Source organism: Hippoglossus hippoglossus, chromosome 1 (assembly GCF_009819705.1).
Source record: "Hippoglossus hippoglossus isolate fHipHip1 chromosome 1, fHipHip1.pri, whole genome shotgun sequence".
Taxonomy (NCBI): domain Eukaryota; kingdom Metazoa; phylum Chordata; class Actinopteri; order Pleuronectiformes; family Pleuronectidae; genus Hippoglossus; species Hippoglossus hippoglossus.
Window position 1 is genome coordinate 9,150,039 of NC_047151.1, and position 14,529 is coordinate 9,164,567.

The 14,529-nt window shown below is 42.2% G+C and overlaps 1 protein-coding gene across 1 annotated transcript in view; it reads left to right on the forward strand.

Annotated features, from left to right (window-relative positions):
• The first annotated feature begins 627 nt into the window (after positions 1 to 627).
• Positions 628 to 14,529, forward strand: part of LOC117768485 (deleted in malignant brain tumors 1 protein-like) — a 119,500-nt gene continuing 105,598 nt past the window's right edge. The window contains exons 1-10 of the mRNA XM_034596866.1: positions 628 to 714; positions 796 to 887; positions 2,957 to 3,271; positions 4,247 to 4,687; positions 5,763 to 6,203; positions 7,278 to 7,718; positions 8,793 to 9,233; positions 10,308 to 10,748; positions 11,823 to 12,263; positions 13,338 to 13,778. Of these exons, the coding sequence (XP_034452757.1) occupies positions 812 to 887; positions 2,957 to 3,271; positions 4,247 to 4,687; positions 5,763 to 6,203; positions 7,278 to 7,718; positions 8,793 to 9,233; positions 10,308 to 10,748; positions 11,823 to 12,263; positions 13,338 to 13,778 (3,478 nt within the window). The 5' untranslated portion in view covers positions 628 to 714; positions 796 to 811. The remainder of the gene's footprint in view (positions 715 to 795; positions 888 to 2,956; positions 3,272 to 4,246; positions 4,688 to 5,762; positions 6,204 to 7,277; positions 7,719 to 8,792; positions 9,234 to 10,307; positions 10,749 to 11,822; positions 12,264 to 13,337; positions 13,779 to 14,529) is intronic.

Genomic DNA, 14,529 nt, shown 5'->3' on the forward strand with positions numbered 1-14,529 from the left:
GCATCACTGATACAGAAAGAGGAATCAAACCCAGCACACAGATGCACAGATAAAGATCAACAGGAGGTGGAATAACCAAGTAAGGGCACGAACTTTGAGGTTGGAACCAACTAAGTGCACAGAAAACAGTCAAAACAGTAGTAAGACATTGATCAGTGGAATTTTCCATTACATGCGCTAATGATCACCATTCTAGTTGAAATATATGTCCACCTAACAATTTCCAGAAACTGACGCAAATGGTATTTGTTCCGTCAAACTGACTGTAAAAGCCTGAACATGAAAACAGTGAGATGCTGTTAAATGATGTGGGACCTTGGACCTTTAATGAATATGTTCATCCACTACAACAGTCTGTCCCAGTTGTTGACGGAAGGAGGTTAATAACCTGTCAAAACCAAAAGGTCTCCAGTACTGTATCTTGACCTGCGAATGATTGAAGAACCATAAAATATATTTACTAAGGGCTTTTGCCTGTGTGTCGGTTATGTTTGAATTTTATCCTTTTGTCCTATTTTGATGAATAAGTAGATTTTTTGTTGTCATATCAAACCAGCGTTATCAATGACCTGCTTATCTGTTTAACAAATTATCTCTTCCTGTTGTCCTCTGCCAACAAAGACAGGCCTATAAATGCTCATGCTCTCGCTCACTGGGCAAATTTCACCAAGAGGTTTTTCAGCATCTGCTGGATTTCCACTCACTCTCTCCAAGGTGAGTACAAACACTGGCAAAGTAGAGTCATGATCATAATGTGAACATATGATTTTCATACATCTCTTTTGTGTTTTTCAGCAAGTTTGTGTCGTGGATGTGGTCCATGATGGAGATGCCTGGGGGTTTGCTCTTGCTCCTAATTTTGCAGTTTTTTACAGGGAACACTTCAGGTAAGTCAATCTGAGTTAAATTTCATCTCACCTAGTTACACAGTAATTTTGGTGAACAATTAAAATTAGCAGAATGTGTTCACAGACCACACCTCACAAGTAAGACTTTGTTTATTTTACATTTTCTCTGTGATCAAGTTTTTAATCTGTCCTTAAATAACTTTAAATCAGCCTCCCAGCTCCGTCTGTGCTTCTGGTTCTGACGTATCTGGACATTGTATATTTAGAGTTGCCAACTGTTTAATCAATCAATCAAAATGTATTTCTATAGCCCATATTCACAAATAACAATTTGCCTCTTAAGGCTTAGCAAGGTGTGACACCCTCTGTCTTTAACCTTTGACAATAAATAGATAATAAATAACCCTATTAGCGGGGGGGGGGGGGGGGGGGGGGGGGGGGGCGTATAAGCCTCAGAGAGAGCTGAAAGTGACATTCATGAGAAAAGACAGAGTCTAACTGTCTGTTCAAGTCCACAGAGTGAAGGAATAGAAGCTTATGACTTATTAAAAATGTATCACATAAAAAGATAGCATTAATTGCTTATTCCCTATAACCCTATTACTCTTGCAGGGTGTGAAGAATACCTACCACATTCAGTTTAAACGATGTCCTTTCAAATTTCATTGATTTCTAAACTCATTTTAACGTGAGAATTATCAACCGTACAGATCCACTGATGTTAATATACATCACTTTTCTGTTTAACTGCACTCATAGAAAAGTCAAAAATAAACATCCTTTTCGTAATCTGTGTGGCATGGCCTATTTTTAATTTTATTACAAAAAAGAAAACAAAAACAGCATATCAATGTTCTGCCTGTTGACTGTTGAACAAGGAAATGTATTCAGTGTTCTGAACACTGAACACATTTCCTTGTTCTTTCATATGAGAATGAAAAAACAAGGAAATGTTTTGGACAATCTGAAGTGGTACATAGCTGTTAATATTGAGGTGATACAATAAATATTCATTGTTGATTTTCAATCATGAATACTGACGTGTGTAAATACACACTTAAATACATTTCCCATATTATAACACTCATTCTTGCCAGAAGTGCCTTTTGAGTACTTAAAGCTTTATGTACTAATTTCTAGAATCAGTTATATCTTGGTTTTCATGGTTTCATTTGGAGAAGCAAATAAACTTTTATAAGAGCATGGATCAAACTGTCTTAGTTTTCACAGGGACACTTGTCTCCAGCTGTGATTCATGTCACAATGAATCCATGTGCCTGGAGTCACGGGAAAGAGGAGACACGTTCAGTGGTCCGGTCCTCTCTTGTGTCTGTAAAGATGGCTTCGTAGGCGATGGTCTCACCTGCTACGACACAAAACTCTGCAGTGACTCTTCGTGCTGTAGCCAAGGTTATCACTGGTCACCAGACAGCGGCTGTGTAGAAACTGACGAGTGCTCCCTCCCAGACCCACCGTGTGCGCCGCCTCAGGTGTGCCACAACACACCAGGCTCTTTCATACTCTAGTGCAGGGGTCTTCAACGTTTTTCAGGCCAAGGACACCCAAACTGATGGAGAGATGGAGCAGGGACCCCCTACTATATATATTGTATAAAATTGGGTTTTATATTAAACTGGGCCTAATGCCATGTATAAACATAGCTACCCTGTTATTGTGCATTCAATACTAAGCTATTCAAATAATACACAGGTTCATATATTCATGTTTTTATTATTGTGTGTTGCTGAATGTGTACATTGCTGACTGAAGATAACGTCTTCTGCCTCCAGAGGCTCAGGCTGTGAAAACACAATGAGCAAATAGATCAGATAAAGTAAACCTGGAGAATGTATTTTAAAGTTAAAGGAAGTGAAAAAAAACCTCCTGATCTCAATCTGCACCAAAATAAGGTGAAGGTAAATGCTTATTTGTAGATTTAAAGCCAATGAAATCTCCCTGTCAGACAACATAGGATAACATTAGAGAACAGAAATATGGAATATGTGCTTCACGCTGATATCACTGGAGTTTTTATAGAAATCCTATTGAAGTCTCTCTTTCATCTGTGTCTCTAATCAACAGTATTTTGTTGCATGTGTTTCTCGTAGCTGCTTCACCAGTGAGGCTGGTCAACTCTGACAACCGCTGCTCTGGCAGAGTGGAGATCTACCATGCTGGACAGTGGGGGACAGTGTGTGACGATTCCTGGGACCTGAACGATGCCAATGTGGTGTGCAGACAGCTGGGCTGTGGCAGGGCTCGTTCAGCACTGCAACATGCTGCTTTTGGACAGGGCAGTGGACCCATCTGGTTGGACGACGTCATTTGTTCAGGAAGGGAACCATCGATAACAGACTGCAGACATCCAGGGTTCGGGGTCCACAACTGTAGACATAATGAAGATGCCAGCATCATCTGTTACAGTAAATGTTTATATATATTTAAAGTTGGGTCCAGTTGTTATTGCTCACATTTAACTGGAAAATTGCCTCATTGATACATTTCAACATATATTGTTATTTTGTGGCACAACACGTCAAATGTGCAGTAAATGTTAATGTCAAGGAAGTAAAATAGAGTTTTGTGCCTCAGGATAACATCATCAATTATATCTTTAACTAGAGTGACACTCAGTAGAGCACAAACTGTACCTCCGCTTACAGTCAATCCCACACATATTTGTCTAATTCTAATGGTAGAAATATAAAAGAAAAAAAGGAAGTGGTCTGATAACCTAAATTATTTATCTGTCGTACAAAACATAGTTACAGAAAGTGGAAAAAGATTCTGAATCCAACCCTTAATCTGCATCCACACCAAAATTCAAATGGTTCTTCCAGGCCCACGCCCCAGCTCTCCACCAAGTTTGGTGGAAATCAGTTCAGTAGTTTTTTGCATAATCCTGCTGACGAATACACCAACAAAGTAGAACATCACTCAGTGGCCCACGTACCACCACCAAGGACCGACAGTCCCCTTAAATTAATTTGAGCTGCATCAAATTTCACACATTCATAGATATCAGTTTCATTAATGTGCCGGATTGGATTTCATCAAGGTCAATGAATTGTTTCCTGGGTAAATGGTCAAAATGTTGAAAAACGCCCTATTTCGCAAAGTTAAAGAAATTGAAAAAAACCCTCTTGGATGTGACTCCTGATCTGAATCTGCACCTCAATACAAGTGTTTCTTCTCTGACCCATATCACATTCTTCCACCAAGTTCTGTGGTAATCTGTTTGGTAGTTTTTGAATAATCTTGCTTACAAACAAACATATAAACAGGTGTGAAAACATAACCTCCTGGTCTGAGATAATAAAAAAGATGTTTTCCTCATTAATATTGATGGAGGTGCAGGCTGTTGTTATCTTGTGGGTTCACATAGATTTTTCTTTCAGTTCAACCAGGACCAAACTCCACAGTTTCACCAACCACACCTGATCCAGGGTCTCAGACCTTCACCTCTGCTTCGCTCACATCTGGCACCCCTGGAACAACAGCAGTGGACAACAGCACAGGAGTCGAGGGACAGGTCCGCCTGGCCAATGGAGGAAACAGCTCCTGCTCTGGCAGAGTAGAGATCTTCCTCCGTGGACAGTGGGGGACGGTGTGTGATGACAACTGGGACCTGGTTGATGCTCAGGTGGTGTGCAGACAGCTGGGTTGTGGCAGGGTCCTGTCAGCACCACAAAGTGCACGTTTTGGAGAGGGCAGAGGGCCCATCTGGTTGGACGATGTCGCTTGCTCCGGCAGCGAATCAAAGCTGGCCGAGTGCCGGCACGGAGGGATTGGATCTCACAACTGTGGTCACAGTGAGGATGCTGGTGTCGTCTGTGAAGGTAAATGCTTATTTGTAGATTTAAAGCCAATGAAATCTCCCTGTCAGACAACATAGGATAACATTATAGAACAGAAATATGGAATATGTGCTTCACGCTGATATCAATGGAGTTTTTATAGAAATCCTATTGAAGTCTCTCTTTCATCTGTGTCTCTAATCAACAGTATTTTGTTGCATGTGTTTCTCGTAGCTACTTCACCAGTGAGGCTGGTCAACTCTCAGTAAATGTTTATGTCAAGAAAGTAAAATAGAGTTTTGTGCCTCAGGATAACATCATCAATTATATCTTTAACTCGAGTGACACTCAGTAGAGCACAAACTGTACCTCCGCTTACAGTCAATCCCATACAAATTTGTTTAATTCTAATGGTAGAAATATGAAAGAAAAAAGGGAAGTGGTCTGATAACCTAAATTATTTATCTGTCGTACAAAACATAGTTACAGAAAGTGGAAAAAGATTCTGAATCCAACCCTTAATCTGCATCCACACCAAAATTGACATGGTTCTACCAGGCCAACGCCCCAGCTCCCCACCAAGTTTGGTGGAAATCAGTTCAGTAGTTTTTTACATAATCCTGCTGACGAATACACCAACAAAGTAGAACATCACTCAGTGGCACACGTACCACCACCAAGGACCGACAGTCCCCTTAAATTAATTGGAGCTGCATCAAATTTCACACATTCATAGATATCAGTTCCCTTAATGTGCCAGATTGGATTTTCATCAAGGTCAATGAATTGTTTCCTGGGTAAAAGGTCAAAATGTTGAAAAACGCCCTATTTCGCAAAGTTAAAGGAAGTGAAAAAAAACCTCCTGGATCTGACCCCTGATCTGAATCTGCACCAAAATACAAGTGTTTCTTCCCTGACCCATATCACATTCTTCCACCAAGTTTTGTGGAAATCTGTTTGGTAGTTTTTGAGTAATCTTGCTTACAAACAAACATATAAACAGGTGTGAAAACATAACCTCCTGGTCTGAGATAATAAAAAAGATGTTTTCCTCATTAATATTGATGGAGGTGCAGGCTGTTGTTATCTTGTGGGTTCACATAGATTTTTCTTTCAGTTCAACCAGGACCAAACTCCACAGTTTCACCAACCACACCTGATCCAGGATCTCAGACCTTCACCTCTGCTTCGCTCACATCTGGCACCCCTGGAACAACAGCAGTGGACAACAGCACAGGAGTCGAGGGACAGGTCCGCCTGGCCAATGGAGGAAACAGCTCCTGCTCTGGCAGAGTAGAGATCTTCCTCCGTGGACAGTGGGGGACGGTGTGTGATGACAACTGGGACCTGGTTGATGCTCAGGTGGTGTGCAGACAGCTGGGTTGTGGCAGGGTCCTGTCAGCACCACAAAGTGCACGTTTTGGAGAGGGCAGAGGGCCCATCTGGTTGGACGATGTCGCTTGCTCCGGCAGCGAATCAAAGCTGGCCGAGTGCCGGCACGGAGGGATTGGATCTCACAACTGTGGTCACAGTGAGGATGCTGGTGTCGTCTGTGAAGGTAAATGCTTATTTGTAGATTTAAAGCCAATGAAATCTCCCTGTCAGACAACATAGGATAACATTATAGAACAGAAATATGGAATATGTGCTTCACGCTGATATCAATGGAGTTTTTATAGAAATCCTATTGAAGTCTCTCTTTCATCTGTGTCTCTAATCAACAGTATTTTGTTGCATGTGTTTCTCGTAGCTACTTCACCAGTGAGGCTGGTCAACTCTCAGTAAATGTTTATGTCAAGAAAGTAAAATAGAGTTTTGTGCCTCAGGATAACATCATCAATTATATCTTTAACTCGAGTGACACTCAGTAGAGCACAAACTGTACCTCCGCTTACAGTCAATCCCATACAAATTTGTTTAATTCTAATGGTAGAAATATGAAAGAAAAAAGGGAAGTGGTCTGATAACCTAAATTATTTATCTGTCGTACAAAACATAGTTACAGAAAGTGGAAAAAGATTCTGAATCCAACCCTTAATCTGCATCCACACCAAAATTGACATGGTTCTACCAGGCCAACGCCCCAGCTCCCCACCAAGTTTGGTGGAAATCAGTTCAGTAGTTTTTTACATAATCCTGCTGACGAATACACCAACAAAGTAGAACATCACTCAGTGGCACACGTACCACCACCAAGGACCGACAGTCCCCTTAAATTAATTGGAGCTGCATCAAATTTCACACATTCATAGATATCAGTTCCCTTAATGTGCCAGATTGGATTTCATCAAGGTCAATGAATTGTTTCCTGGGTAAAAGGTCAAAATGTTGAAAAACGCCCTATTTCGCAAAGTTAAAGGAAGTGAAAAAAAACCTCCTGGATCTGACCCCTGATCTGAATCTGCACCAAAATACAAGTGTTTCTTCCCTGACCCATATCACATTCTTCCACCAAGTTTTGTGGAAATCTGTTTGGTAGTTTTTGAGTAATCTTGCTTACAAACAAACATATAAACAGGTGTGAAAACATAACCTCCTGGTCTGAGATAATAAAAAAGATGTTTTCCTCATTAATATTGATGGAGGTGCAGGCTGTTGTTATCTTGTGGGTTCACATAGATTTTTCTTTCAGTTCAACCAGGACCAAACTCCACAGTTTCACCAACCACACCTGATCCAGGATCTCAGACCTTCACCTCTGCTTCGCTCACATCTGGCACCCCTGGAACAACAGCAGTGGACAACAGCACAGGAGTCGAGGGACAGGTCCGCCTGGCCAATGGAGGAAACAGCTCCTGCTCTGGCAGAGTAGAGATCTTCCTCCGTGGACAGTGGGGGACGGTGTGTGATGACAACTGGGACCTGGTTGATGCTCAGGTGGTGTGCAGACAGCTGGGTTGTGGCAGGGTCCTGTCAGCACCACAAAGTGCACGTTTTGGAGAGGGCAGAGGGCCCATCTGGTTGGACGATGTCGCTTGCTCCGGCAGCGAATCAAAGCTGGCCGAGTGCCGGCACGGAGGGATTGGATCTCACAACTGTGGTCACAGTGAGGATGCTGGTGTCGTCTGTGAAGGTAAATGCTTATTTGTAGATTTAAAGCCAATGAAATCTCCCTGTCAGACAACATAGGATAACATTATAGAACAGAAATATGGAATATGTGCTTCACGCTGATATCAATGGAGTTTTTATAGAAATCCTATTGAAGTCTCTCTTTCATCTGTGTCTCTAATCAACAGTATTTTGTTGCATGTGTTTCTCGTAGCTACTTCACCAGTGAGGCTGGTCAACTCTCAGTAAATGTTTATGTCAAGAAAGTAAAATAGAGTTTTGTGCCTCAGGATAACATCATCAATTATATCTTTAACTCGAGTGACACTCAGTAGAGCACAAACTGTACCTCCGCTTACAGTCAATCCCATACAAATTTGTTTAATTCTAATGGTAGAAATATGAAAGAAAAAAGGGAAGTGGTCTGATAACCTAAATTATTTATCTGTCGTACAAAACATAGTTACAGAAAGTGGAAAAAGATTCTGAATCCAACCCTTAATCTGCATCCACACCAAAATTGACATGGTTCTACCAGGCCAACGCCCCAGCTCCCCACCAAGTTTGGTGGAAATCAGTTCAGTAGTTTTTTACATAATCCTGCTGACGAATACACCAACAAAGTAGAACATCACTCAGTGGCACACGTACCACCACCAAGGACCGACAGTCCCCTTAAATTAATTGGAGCTGCATCAAATTTCACACATTCATAGATATCAGTTCCCTTAATGTGCCAGATTGGATTTCATCAAGGTCAATGAATTGTTTCCTGGGTAAAAGGTCAAAATGTTGAAAAACGCCCTATTTCGCAAAGTTAAAGGAAGTGAAAAAAAACCTCCTGGATCTGACCCCTGATCTGAATCTGCACCAAAATACAAGTGTTTCTTCCCTGACCCATATCACATTCTTCCACCAAGTTTTGTGGAAATCTGTTTGGTAGTTTTTGAGTAATCTTGCTTACAAACAAACATATAAACAGGTGTGAAAACATAACCTCCTGGTCTGAGATAATAAAAAAGATGTTTTCCTCATTAATATTGATGGAGGTGCAGGCTGTTGTTATCTTGTGGGTTCACATAGATTTTTCTTTCAGTTCAACCAGGACCAAACTCCACAGTTTCACCAACCACACCTGATCCAGGGTCTCAGACCTTCACCTCTGCTTCGCTCACATCTGGCACCCCTGGAACAACAGCAGTGGACAACAGCACAGGAGTCGAGGGACAGGTCCGCCTGGCCAATGGAGGAAACAGCTCCTGCTCTGGCAGAGTAGAGATCTTCCTCCGTGGACAGTGGGGGACGGTGTGTGATGACAACTGGGACCTGGTTGATGCTCAGGTGGTGTGCAGACAGCTGGGTTGTGGCAGGGTCCTGTCAGCACCACAAAGTGCACGTTTTGGAGAGGGCAGAGGGCCCATCTGGTTGGACGATGTCGCTTGCTCCGGCAGCGAATCAAAGCTGGCCGAGTGCCGGCACGGAGGGATTGGATCTCACAACTGTGGTCACAGTGAGGATGCTGGTGTCGTCTGTGAAGGTAAATGCTTATTTGTAGATTTAAAGCCAATGAAATCTCCCTGTCAGACAACATAGGATAACATTATAGAACAGAAATATGGAATATGTGCTTCACGCTGATATCAATGGAGTTTTTATAGAAATCCTATTGAAGTCTCTCTTTCATCTGTGTCTCTAATCAACAGTATTTTGTTGCATGTGTTTCTCGTAGCTACTTCACCAGTGAGGCTGGTCAACTCTCAGTAAATGTTTATGTCAAGAAAGTAAAATAGAGTTTTGTGCCTCAGGATAACATCATCAATTATATCTTTAACTCGAGTGACACTCAGTAGAGCACAAACTGTACCTCCGCTTACAGTCAATCCCATACAAATTTGTTTAATTCTAATGGTAGAAATATGAAAGAAAAAAGGGAAGTGGTCTGATAACCTAAATTATTTATCTGTCGTACAAAACATAGTTACAGAAAGTGGAAAAAGATTCTGAATCCAACCCTTAATCTGCATCCACACCAAAATTGACATGGTTCTACCAGGCCAACGCCCCAGCTCCCCACCAAGTTTGGTGGAAATCAGTTCAGTAGTTTTTTACATAATCCTGCTGACGAATACACCAACAAAGTAGAACATCACTCAGTGGCACACGTACCACCACCAAGGACCGACAGTCCCCTTAAATTAATTGGAGCTGCATCAAATTTCACACATTCATAGATATCAGTTCCCTTAATGTGCCAGATTGGATTTCATCAAGGTCAATGAATTGTTTCCTGGGTAAAAGGTCAAAATGTTGAAAAACGCCCTATTTCGCAAAGTTAAAGGAAGTGAAAAAAAACCTCCTGGATCTGACCCCTGATCTGAATCTGCACCAAAATACAAGTGTTTCTTCCCTGACCCATATCACATTCTTCCACCAAGTTTTGTGGAAATCTGTTTGGTAGTTTTTGAGTAATCTTGCTTACAAACAAACATATAAACAGGTGTGAAAACATAACCTCCTGGTCTGAGATAATAAAAAAGATGTTTTCCTCATTAATATTGATGGAGGTGCAGGCTGTTGTTATCTTGTGGGTTCACATAGATTTTTCTTTCAGTTCAACCAGGACCAAACTCCACAGTTTCACCAACCACACCTGATCCAGGATCTCAGACCTTCACCTCTGCTTCGCTCACATCTGGCACCCCTGGAACAACAGCAGTGGACAACAGCACAGGAGTCGAGGGACAGGTCCGCCTGGCCAATGGAGGAAACAGCTCCTGCTCTGGCAGAGTAGAGATCTTCCTCCGTGGACAGTGGGGGACGGTGTGTGATGACAACTGGGACCTGGTTGATGCTCAGGTGGTGTGCAGACAGCTGGGTTGTGGCAGGGTCCTGTCAGCACCACAAAGTGCACGTTTTGGAGAGGGCAGAGGGCCCATCTGGTTGGACGATGTCGCTTGCTCCGGCAGCGAATCAAAGCTGGCCGAGTGCCGGCACGGAGGGATTGGATCTCACAACTGTGGTCACAGTGAGGATGCTGGTGTCGTCTGTGAAGGTAAATGCTTATTTGTAGATTTAAAGCCAATGAAATCTCCCTGTCAGACAACATAGGATAACATTATAGAACAGAAATATGGAATATGTGCTTCACGCTGATATCAATGGAGTTTTTATAGAAATCCTATTGAAGTCTCTCTTTCATCTGTGTCTCTAATCAACAGTATTTTGTTGCATGTGTTTCTCGTAGCTACTTCACCAGTGAGGCTGGTCAACTCTCAGTAAATGTTTATGTCAAGAAAGTAAAATAGAGTTTTGTGCCTCAGGATAACATCATCAATTATATCTTTAACTCGAGTGACACTCAGTAGAGCACAAACTGTACCTCCGCTTACAGTCAATCCCATACAAATTTGTTTAATTCTAATGGTAGAAATATGAAAGAAAAAAGGGAAGTGGTCTTATAACCTAAATTATTTATCTGTCGTACAAAACATAGTTACAGAAAGTGGAAAAAGATTCTGAATCCAACCCTTAATCTGCATCCACACCAAAATTGACATGGTTCTACCAGGCCAACGCCCCAGCTCCCCACCAAGTTTGGTGGAAATCAGTTCAGTAGTTTTTTACATAATCCTGCTGACGAATACACCAACAAAGTAGAACATCACTCAGTGACACACGTACCACCACCAAGGACCGACAGTCCCCTTAAATTAATTGGAGCTGCATCAAATTTCACACATTCATAGATATCAGTTCCCTTAATGTGCCGGATTGGATTTCATCAAGGTCAATGAATTGTTTCCTGGGTAAAAGGTCAAAATGTTGAAAAACGCCCTATTTCGCAAAGTTAAAGGAAGTGAAAAAAAACCTCCTGGATCTGACCCCTGATCTGAATCTGCACCAAAATACAAGTGCTTCTTCCCTGACCCATATCACATTCTTCCACCAAGTTTTGTGGAAATCTGTTTGGTAGTTTTTGAGTAATCTTGCTTACAAACAAACATATAAACAGGTGTGAAAACATAACCTCCTGGTCTGAGATAATAAAAAAGATGTTTTCCTCATTAATATTGATGGAGGTGCAGGCTGTTGTTATCTTGTGGGTTCACATAGATTTTTCTTTCAGTTCAACCAGGACCAAACTCCACAGTTTCACCAACCACACCTGATCCAGGATCTCAGACCTTCACCTCTGCTTCGCTCACATCTGGCACCCCTGGAACAACAGCAGTGGACAACAGCACAGGAGTCGAGGGACAGGTCCGCCTGGCCAATGGAGGAAACAGCTCCTGCTCTGGCAGAGTAGAGATCTTCCTCCGTGGACAGTGGGGGACGGTGTGTGATGACAACTGGGACCTGGTTGATGCTCAGGTGGTGTGCAGACAGCTGGGTTGTGGCAGGGTCCTGTCAGCACCACAAAGTGCACGTTTTGGAGAGGGCAGAGGGCCCATCTGGTTGGACGATGTCGCTTGCTCTGGCAGCGAATCAAAGCTGGCCGAGTGCCGGCACGGAGGGATTGGATCTCACAACTGTGGTCACAGTGAGGATGCTGGTGTCGTCTGTGAAGGTAAATGCTTATTTGTAGATTTAAAGCCAATGAAATCTCCCTGTCAGACAACATAGGATAACATTATAGAACAGAAATATGGAATATGTGCTTCACGCTGATATCAATGGAGTTTTTATAGAAATCCTATTGAAGTCTCTCTTTCATCTGTGTCTCTAATCAACAGTATTTTGTTGCATGTGTTTCTCGTAGCTACTTCACCAGTGAGGCTGGTCAACTCTCAGTAAATGTTTATGTCAAGAAAGTAAAATAGAGTTTTGTGCCTCAGGATAACATCATCAATTATATCTTTAACTCGAGTGACACTCAGTAGAGCACAAACTGTACCTCCGCTTACAGTCAATCCCATACAAATTTGTTTAATTCTAATGGTAGAAATATGAAAGAAAAAAGGGAAGTGGTCTGATAACCTAAATTATTTATCTGTCGTACAAAACATAGTTACAGAAAGTGGAAAAAGATTCTGAATCCAACCCTTAATCTGCATCCACACCAAAATTGACATGGTTCTACCAGGCCAACGCCCCAGCTCCCCACCAAGTTTGGTGGAAATCAGTTCAGTAGTTTTTTACATAATCCTGCTGACGAATACACCAACAAAGTAGAACATCACTCAGTGGCACACGTACCACCACCAAGGACCGACAGTCCCCTTAAATTAATTGGAGCTGCATCAAATTTCACACATTCATAGATATCAGTTCCCTTAATGTGCCAGATTGGATTTCATCAAGGTCAATGAATTGTTTCCTGGGTAAAAGGTCAAAATGTTGAAAAACGCCCTATTTCGCAAAGTTAAAGGAAGTGAAAAAAAACCTCCTGGATCTGACCCCTGATCTGAATCTGCACCAAAATACAAGTGTTTCTTCCCTGACCCATATCACATTCTTCCACCAAGTTTTGTGGAAATCTGTTTGGTAGTTTTTGAGTAATCTTGCTTACAAACAAACATATAAACAGGTGTGAAAACATAACCTCCTGGTCTGAGATAATAAAAAAGATGTTTTCCTCATTAATATTGATGGAGGTGCAGGCTGTTGTTATCTTGTGGGTTCACATAGATTTTTCTTTCAGTTCAACCAGGACCAAACTCCACAGTTTCACCAACCACACCTGATCCAGGGTCTCAGACCTTCACCTCTGCTTCGCTCACATCTGGCACCCCTGGAACAACAGCAGTGGACAACAGCACAGGAGTCGAGGGACAGGTCCGCCTGGCCAATGGAGGAAACAGCTCCTGCTCTGGCAGAGTAGAGATCTTCCTCCGTGGACAGTGGGGGACGGTGTGTGATGACAACTGGGACCTGGTTGATGCTCAGGTGGTGTGCAGACAGCTGGGTTGTGGCAGGGTCCTGTCAGCACCACAAAGTGCACGTTTTGGAGAGGGCAGAGGGCCCATCTGGTTGGACGATGTCGCTTGCTCCGGCAGCGAATCAAAGCTGGCCGAGTGCCGGCACGGAGGGATTGGATCTCACAACTGTGGTCACAGTGAGGATGCTGGTGTCGTCTGTGAAGGTAAATGCTTATTTGTAGATTTAAAGCCAATGAAATCTCCCTGTCAGACAACATAGGATAACATTATAGAACAGAAATATGGAATATGTGCTTCACGCTGATATCAATGGAGTTTTTATAGAAATCCTATTGAAGTCTCTCTTTCATCTGTGTCTCTAATCAACAGTATTTTGTTGCATGTGTTTCTCGTAGCTACTTCACCAGTGAGGCTGGTCAACTCTCAGTAAATGTTTATGTCAAGAAAGTAAAATAGAGTTTTGTGCCTCAGGATAACATCATCAATTATATCTTTAACTCGAGTGACACTCAGTAGAGCACAAACTGTACCTCCGCTTACAGTCAATCCCATACAAATTTGTTTAATTCTAATGGTAGAAATATGAAAGAAAAAAGGGAAGTGGTCTGATAACCTAAATTATTTATCTGTCGTACAAAACATAGTTACAGAAAGTGGAAAAAGATTCTGAATCCAACCCTTAATCTGCATCCACACCAAAATTGACATGGTTCTACCAGGCCAACGCCCCAGCTCCCCACCAAGTTTGGTGGAAATCAGTTCAGTAGTTTTTTACATAATCCTGCTGACGAATACACCAACAAAGTAGAACATCACTCAGTGGCACACGTACCACCACCAAGGACCGACAGTCCCCTTAAATTAATTGGAGCTGCATCAAATTTCACACATTCATAGATATCAGTTCCCTTAATGTGCCAGATTGGATTTCATCAAGGTCAATGAATTGTTTCC